Source organism: Myripristis murdjan, chromosome 5 (assembly GCF_902150065.1).
Source record: "Myripristis murdjan chromosome 5, fMyrMur1.1, whole genome shotgun sequence".
NCBI lineage: Eukaryota > Metazoa > Chordata > Actinopteri > Holocentriformes > Holocentridae > Myripristis > Myripristis murdjan.
The window spans coordinates 16,918,850-16,928,014 of record NC_043984.1 but is presented as its reverse complement, the minus strand read 5'-3'; the positions used below and the strand labels follow the sequence as shown (position 1 = coordinate 16,928,014).

General features: G+C 40.8%; 1 protein-coding gene across 8 annotated transcripts in view; it reads left to right on the top strand.

The window, feature by feature from the left end:
- The first annotated feature begins 7,147 nt into the window (after positions 1-7,147).
- The window catches only part of cadpsb (Ca2+-dependent activator protein for secretion b), a 73,762-nt gene continuing 71,744 nt past the window's right edge, over positions 7,148-9,165 (top strand). For all 8 annotated transcript variants that reach the window (XM_030051400.1, XM_030051407.1, XM_030051405.1 and 5 more), the window contains exon 1: positions 7,148-7,698. In XM_030051400.1, the coding sequence (XP_029907260.1) occupies positions 7,363-7,698 (336 nt within the window). In that variant the 5' untranslated portion in view covers positions 7,148-7,362. The remainder of the gene's footprint in view (positions 7,699-9,165) is intronic.

The window sequence follows — 9,165 nt, the reverse complement described above, 5'->3', positions numbered from 1 at the left end:
AGCAAGGCAGGGACAACGAGCAGATGGCTACTATCAATCAATAAAGCTCCAATGTAAGGTCAGAGGAAGGTCAGGTGATGCATCTTGTCTCCAGTGGCCAGCATTTAGCTGTGTCATAGCCTCAGTGGCTCCCAGTGACCTTCTCCACTGTCTTATAACTCAACTCTCAGCACTTTTGACAGCTGGCACCAGGTTGAACCGATGCTGAGAGTTTATGCTGCAAGAAGTTTTTGCTGTTCACATTCATTTTGGCAGATTTCATCCCAAATAAAACTCAAGTCAAGCAACCGCTTTAAAGTTGTGCTCACCTCTATTGTAATCGGCATTACAACTGTGATAAAGCAAATACACCAAAAAATTAAAGCATAGATGTTTTCCTTTAACACAATAACAATTACAGCTATTGTTACAATACTGAATAGCAGCTTATCATGTTGTTTTTTTCTCCATGCTGGCCCATGTTTTGTGGTACCGTCAAGCACATCAACATTTAATGTGTACACACTCTAGTTGAAGAGTGAGGGAGAGAGCATCAGTCAATTATTAATGTGTACAAGGCTTGGAGAATTCTGCTGCAGAAGTTAGCGCAAGACCTCTTCAAGGAATCGCAACATCATACACTCCTAGAAACCAAGACAAAAAATGACAGGCCAGTGTCAGTCTACTACCTGCCTCACCTGGCAGCGACAGCCAATAGCCTGAGGAAAAATATGGGGAACAAAGGCAAAGTTCATGTTGACAATCCACATGGACAAGCTATTTGTGAAAAATCTAGAAGAGGAAAGCAGAATGACCAGTCAAGGCAAAAGGAAGTCCACCAGAGCAAACGAGGAAATGAGGAGTGCTTGAAAACATGGTTACCTACGGGGAGTTTGCTGGTCAGACGTGTCGGGAACATCTGGAATAGTAGCTTTTCATCCAGCTGTCAGATTCAATTTAATCTCAGAGGGGAAGAATACAGGCCTGCTCCTCCGCCATGCATGTTGAGTTCACAGTTTCATGAGTAACTCAGGACATTTGTCCTTATTTCAGCAATTGAGAGATGTTCGCAGACAAACATTTGACGTGATGTCCCTGGGCTGCCATATCCTGTATCCACCTGCGACATCATTCTGCTGCAAGCAGAACAGTGGTGGCATATATTCAAACTCTAATGTCACTCTAATATCTCCTTCCAAATGTCCAAATCTCAGGATTTCTGCAGAATTTATTTAAATGAGGAGTCACAGTGGAGGAATCACAGTATCCCTAACCATCCCAGGGCTGAAACTGACACAGCCCAGGTTGGGAACAAGTGACTTTCATTTGTCAAGCAGCTTATTAGATTTGCAGGAAACATTTCCAGTAGGATTTGAACTGAAGCAATACGGAGACTGTTTCCTCCCACCTGAGAAAACCAGCACTTAATTATGTATTTCTTTGTTTTTTCTTGATTGTATTCATTTGTTTGTTGTTTGTTTATTTGTTTGTTTGTTCAATAGCCTGTCATTGTGATAGTCCACACACAGCTGACTGTTTTTACTGTTAACCCCAGTCTTATATGTACAATAACAATGACCCCAGACCATCGCAGCTCTGTGTTGCATTGATGGTGCTTCATTGATGACCTCATTTTTCCAGCACAAAGAAAAATATGAATTATATATGAATGTGTTTTTCCTTAAAATATCACAGTTGCACACATTTCTGTTGCAGTGGCATCATCCTGATACAACAGGTTAACCAGCTCACCATGACTTTCCTAACCCCAGAATATTGTGATGTGCTCCATGTCATGAGTTGAGGTGCCTCCCGGTGGACGTGTTCCAGGCACAACCTACTGGGAGACCCCAGAGCAGACCCAGCACACAATGGCAGGGTTATGCATCCTGGATGGCCTAGGAGTGCATTGGTATCCCCCGGAAACAGCTGGTGGATGTGGCCCTGGTCAGGAGCATCTAGACCGACCTCCTCGGCCTGCTGCCTCCACAACCCAGGCCCAGATAAACAGCGAAACATGAATGAATGTATGTTGTGACAGATTTTGTTGCTTTCCTTATTACAGCAAGCAGTTCAGATCATTTGACCGTGCTGACATCTTGCATCCGTGATACTCAGCATTTTTATATTTTTGGCCAAAAGTAACTATCAAATATAAGTCAAAGTGTTCTATTTTATTACATTTAACTTTTTTGAATTGTTTGATGACCTGCAGCAAACTGCCAACATGTTGGAAATAGCAAAACAGCTGATGTCACAGAATTATCAATAAACCATATTTGGTGACCACTAGTGGCGAGGATCTGGGTGCACACAAGTGGCGCGCTAATAATGAGCTAGTCCTCTTCTCTGTAGAGCTGAAAGCTTGATGAGCCAGGGGAGAAGATCGCGTTTTTCACCTTGGCAAAGTGGGACCATATCCTTTACAAATTTCTCAGCTCCTCTGTTGGGTCATTAATAAAGATAATGATTATAATAATGTTTTTAAAAAGTAACGCATCATTATTCACATTAGAGCTTCAAATTGCAATATCAATATATTCACATTATGTGCACTGTTTTAAAGCTAGATTTCATTTCCAGACTATTAAATATGTAGTAAAGATTATGGTGTTTAACCAGGATTAGACTTTGCTCAAGGGTTTGGAGCTTCATTGGCCAAGAATGTCCCAGGAACCCCACGGGTCCATGGAGTCACACCTGAGGACACCCTCAGGGCACAGAGGATGGACAGAGTCTGCACACATCTAGGAATTTAACATACATGTTTAATTGTAAATGTAAAAGGAAAATGTTGACAAAATGTTCTCCCACACTACCTCCAGCTCTAATTCACACAAACACACACATGCACAAGACCTTTGTCAGCAGGGATTTGATTTCCCCCCAAATGTTGCTCCTTTTTTGTCTGCCTGTCTACCTCTCCTACTCTTTTTGAATTAGAGGAGGAACATAGAGCACCTGAGGGAAAAACTACAATAAAGACAATTTGGTGATTATTCTGTTTTTGACTTTCTGACTCATCGCTGTCGGCCAAAAGGTGAAGACAGTCTTCCCTTGTTGTTTTGTCCAATTCAACGGCATAAAGGTGTTAGGAACCTTCCTGTGCTCACTATGTTCAGTTTTTCTGCCAAAGAGGGACTCTGGAGCTCAAGTTAACCTTTTTTAAAATTATATTAAAATTAATTAAATTAAATTATATTAATAAAAGGAATGACAATGTGAAAATACTGAGATGTAAATGTACTTGCGTAAAGTTCTACTTGGGTAAATGTTAAAATCTGCTGATTTAAAAAGTACCGGCAGTAAACTTCACTGAGTTACTTCTGATGGGTGATGTGACCCTCAAATAATATCTGCTCCCTGTGTCTTCATCTGTCTCTCACTTCACACAAGATTGTTGTTTTCCTCTTTTCTCCTCTGCTGGGAGTGATAACACTGAACTTGACCTGCTGAAGACGTGCTTGTTTTTGGCATGTCTGACATGTTGACAGCCTACAAACTCTCAATGTCTGTCATTCACTTCACATCCTAAACATACCATAAGTCAAATGACAGACAACACAAGTCAACAGCAACATGACGTCCCTTGCAATTGGTGCATCTTGCATCTTCCAAACATCAAAAGTAAGAAATGAAAATGATATCTATCTCTTTTTCATTCATTTAAATGGGTAAATACGTAAAAAGTTAGGCAATTTTACATTATCTTACTGCTCCAATTGCAGGTTAACACGTTATTAACATACAGCCATCTGTGGGACTTACTAATGTTAAATAAAATGACCTCAGATGTATTTTTATGATTCAAATGAAAATACCCACTGTCACTGCACAATTACAGAAGGTAAAAATAAATAGCTCTTTTCTAGCCGGTAGCAAGAGGCTGAGAATTGGCTCTGGTCTGGAACCCTTGAATTTTCCCGCTCCTTTCTGCCAGCAGCAGAATGATTATGTCACATTTCTAACATGAATCTGATTAGATAAAGGACATGACAGCCTGGGGACATCATATCAAATGCTGATCTGAGAGCATCTCACACTTGCACAAATCAGGATGCGCCTGTGGCAATGGAAGAATTGCGAAGGGGGGGATGAAGGCAGTGTGGGGTCAGAGTGGTGAAGTGAGTGGGAAGAAAGGATGACTTCAGAGGGGAAAATATGTTCTCTACAGGAACCTTCATAATGTCGACTACACAGACCCATGACTGCATAGTAGACATTATAAAGGTTTTCTGCATTTTAAAGTAAATAACAATAGTGACCTCAGGCCTTTGGCCCGAGGCACTAATTATTGGCATTTATATATATTTTAAAAGTCATTTTCACAGATTCTATCTCTGGCAGACAATGTCTGATTTCACCATTTTTTTTTTTATCATATGTGATGAAGACCTTGTAAATGTATAGTAGCTTTTACAAACCTTAGTCCTATATTCTTTCATTTGTTTTGTATCTATATATTAATCTGCTATGAGAGTCTAAGGACAGACAATGTTGTATTACTGTAAAGCCTGCTGAGGCAAATTTGTAATTTGTGATATTGGGATGTACAAATAAATTTGACCTTACTTGGCTTGACTTAATCACGATGTACAGTAAATAATTACCATATGACATGATATGACATGTTCATTCATTTTACATCTGACCTCATATTCACTGTCATCCTTACTTTGGAAAGCTTGCATCATTAAAATTTCATACAGCTTTGTTTACATTCTCCCCAGGCATACCAACACTTGGTGAAACCCTGAATGAAGCGCGCTACAGTTAGGCTCTGCATGCGGGTAACGTACATATGCAATGCACATAGACAAGGTTTTCATCATTGCGGAAACGTTTCTTTTTCATCATCTATGATAATATTATACATATTGTGTTCTAAAAATGGAAATCAAGTATTTGTTCTCTCAGAAGCCTTGCAGATGTTTACTCTGTTTTCTTTGGCTATCAATCTCCGCCTTTCAACACCCATGTCTGCTTTTGTCTCCAGCTTCAGCCATCTTTGCAAAAAACAATGAAATTGTATTTGCTGGTGCCAAATTGACATGTAAACAAACTGGAGATGAGATTAACTGACTAGCATGCTGTCAGATCTTTTAGACTAATTTCTATGGTATTTCTAAGGCAGACTGAGACATGGTGCAGAAAAACGGTGACGTCATCTCCGTCCCTTTGTACTTGTCCTTCGTTTCTGTCTATTGTTTGTTACTGTTTTGTTTGTGAAGCACTTTGGTGCAAAACATGTTTTGTTTTTAAAGTGCTATATAAATGAAATATAATGAAATAAACATGAAAAAAAAAACCTCTTGAGCAATTTTGCGAGGAAAGAGAAAGAGGAAACTATGTTTCAGTTCATACCTGCACACTGAAATGAAAAGTGCCAACACAACCAGTAATCTGAGCTGGATTCAGCTGGGGGACACAATCTCACCGTTTTAAACTGACTGATATGGTGGAATTAGTGTTTTCTCTAAGGTGGGACTGCAGGAGTCTGAGATCAAATTTGTGAAGTAATTTGGGAAGTAATTTCACATGACCTTTCTTTTCTGAAAGGTCATGTGAAAGGTCTTTAACTTATTATTTGTTGTTTGTCATGCTGGTGATTCAGTAATTAAGGTTCTACTGTTGCATGCATCACATGGCACTCTAGATAACATTGTCACCTAAATACCTAGAAAGTAAATGTAAATGAAAATGTAAATCTCTACCATTTGGCTCCATATGGAATGTATAAATACAAATAAGAAGCAGAAGCATATTTTTTAAAGGTCACTCTGATAGACGTGCTTGCTTTCTTTCATTTACACTTGAACAATGAATTCTTCTTTTATTTAGCTTCTAAAGTTAAAAAAGCTATGCAAACCTAAAAATCAAAACAAAAAAACTAGATTAAATAGTATACAGTATTGTAGTTATTCCTGAAAAATAAATTATCTTTACTTAAAAGTCACAGGTTATGTTTTGGAATGCTGAGTGTTTGACTACATTACAATAACCTACCAAATTTCAGATTTCTTTCCTCCTAAAATCCAGTCCTCATGTAACTATCACTATGACTTTAATGCTACTTGCAATGACATATACAATAAATTTGTAAAGACTGATGTCATCCTGCAAAGTCCAATTCCGCTCTGTTAAAAGATGGATAAATTGAAGCTGTCTACAAAGTAACATTATACATTATTATAATTATACACTATTATTTTTGAGAATTTAAAGCTAGTAATTTTTGTGATATTTAACCTTTATCAGTACAGGTGATATTGACAACTGTACTGTACCCAGAAATTGCAGATTGGATTAATGAAGTGGAAATTCCATTGGGGTTGTCTATACAAAAAAAAAAAAAAAAAAAAAAATCATATATCAGCATCTGGTCTCTGCTCGGATAGGTCGTGGTCACTTAAAACCTCCACTTGTAAAATATTTACCCCAATATCATTCTCAAATTAACAATGAAAGCATAGTTTAGGTCAAACCAAGCACTATACAAAAACTGGATGATGAGTTGAAAAACAATTGTTTTAATAAGAGAAAATATTTACAGATCCGTGAATCAAGATTTGAATATTATACATGTCTACTTAGCAGATGAAATGTTGTGTGACTGCAGCAGCCCTACAGCATCACATGCTGCAACAATCATTTTCTCTAACAGAAGCCCACAATCACAAACGTTAAGCCTCTCAGTCTTGTACCCCTCCCTCAAAAAACACAACTACCCCAACCTCAGAGGATCTCAGGATCCATTCTGGAAATGTTACATCTAACACCCTGCATGTCATGCACTGCTCATGAATGAAACAGCAATTTCCATGACAATATTATTGAACTTCTATGGCAGCCATCTTAGGTGTGCCGCTGCAGAATGTTATGATAGATTAGAGGAGAAAGAGCCGCGCATCTTTCACTCTGGGCTTCTTCTCTTTTCAGGACCACGGCCAGCTCCCCGCGCCTGCGTCCCTGGCTGGCTGGCAGGGAGAGGCCATCGCTCGCTTTCACCGAAAAATCCACTCTCCTTCTCTCATCTGTGCACCCCCAACCCCTCCTCCATCCTCTCCTCCCACCTCCCCCTCCCACATCCGCAGCGCTGACTGGCGAGTAAAATACAGAAAATACGTAAGCATCGACGAATGCACGGCGCAGGCGGAGAAAGCTCTGTGTGAAGCAGGCTACACAGACCTTCTCCAGCATCATTCGCCTTGCTGACATCTCTCAGCAAGCGAGTAGAATTAGGGCCCCTATCTTTAATCCGGGCATATTCTACACAACTGAGGTTGGGTTAGGACTAAGGTAAACCGTCTGCAAGGAACATTCAAAAATCCTGTCATTTACTGTGTTAGGAAATCTGTAAGGGTGCATCACCTCTAGGGCAAAATGTTAGATCCGTCGTCCAGCGAGGAGGAATCTGATGGGATAGTGGAGGAGGAAAGCAAAGAGGCGATGGCACCTCAGGCCGGATCCCGCATCTCTCCAAGCAGGACCAGCGAAAGCTCGGGTGGACTAGCGCCCAGCAGCAGCCGCAGCAGCGCCCGTCCGACCAGCCCTAGCCCGTCGGCCGCCAGTGAGCATGAGAAAGAGGATTTGGACAAACTGCAGAGGGAGGAAGAAGAACGCAAAAAGAAGCTGCAGTTGTATGTTTTTGTGATGCGATGCATCGCTTACCCATTCAATGCAAAACAGCCCACAGATATGGCAAGGCGACAGCAGAAGGTAAGGGCCCTGTGTGTCTGTGCAAAGGCATAATTAATAACCACATGCTGACGAAACGCCTCCTTTCGTATCGCAGATGTTGTCATTGATGACCTACATAGGATAATTCAGAACACAGTGGTGTTTTGGCCACTAGGCCTGTTCGATAGCGCATGGACATAGCACAGTCCCATGTGAAACCTGCACTGTCTGTTTTTTGACGCAAAATGTTGAAATCGTCGGTCCACAACATGAGCACACATCGAAGCCGTGGACAGTGAAAGGAAACATGGCACTGCAGAGCTGCAGACTGTGTGCTGTCTGTGTCCAGCCACACAGAAGCATAGAAGTTAAATCAATCACAGAGCACCAGCAGTCCCATTCATTCAAATGACGTTCAGGGGAGATGGTGGATGGCCTTTTAAAACAAGGCAGTGCCATTGTCCTTGTTGGCCTACATCTCACCGAGGTCCTGCCTTCCTTTAGGTAAGCAGCGGTATGGCTCTCTGCTCTTCCCTCCCGGCGGATGTACCCAGTTCCAGCCCGTTTGCGCCATCACTTATGCTGTCAATTCAGTCTCCCAAGGTGACTTTTAGGCACATACCTCATGAGCAGGGGGGCTCATGGCTTGTGGAGGATCCTCTCTGCAGATGAGAGTGAATACCCACCCCCACCCCCTTGACAGTTTGTTGTACAATAATTGCACTACAATGTCCACACTTTTTTTTTTTTTTTTTTTTTTTTTTTAGCCCATAAGGTGTATGATTTATAGGTAATGCAATGGGACAAGACCCTCTTCCTATTTTCAAATGGTCGCTGTGATGTTCAAATGTACTCAAAGCAATTTTGGGACATGGCGTCCTTACAGTCAAAGTCAACTAGGCTACAGGGCCCGAGTACAGGCCCATACTAAAGGGCCTGTACTTGGACAGACTTTGACTCTGCAATTTGTAATGTCCACCTTTTAGTAAAAAGGGGCATTTCAAATGAATGGCTAAGACATTAGTGCCTGACTTCATTTTCAGCTTTTGTCCACCACTTTATCCAACAATAACTATTATTTGCTCTTTTGCTGAGATCAAAATGGTCATTAGTCACTATGAGTTAATTCTCATAGTATTGGCACATGGCTGAATGTGACCTCTCCCATTACTTAATTGTAGCTCTGTTGACAACACAGACATTGCATCCCCTGTGCTGACCTGCAAATGACCCTTTCAGTTCTAAGTCTAATGCTGATTATTCACCTTTCATATGTGCATATAAAGACGATGTCCATGTTGCAGAAATGCCTATCTTTGTTGGACTTTGTGCCTCAATAATGTTTTGGTTGAAACTGTACACATTTTGTCTACCACTGGACAGTGTAAATATAGCCTTATGGTCTGAATTTTCTGCTGACTCATGCAAGTGTACATGGAAGGCATCAAGTGCACCCATTGTGTTTGTCTGTTTGCTTGTGTGTTTGGTCTTCTATTCAGGGAAGTT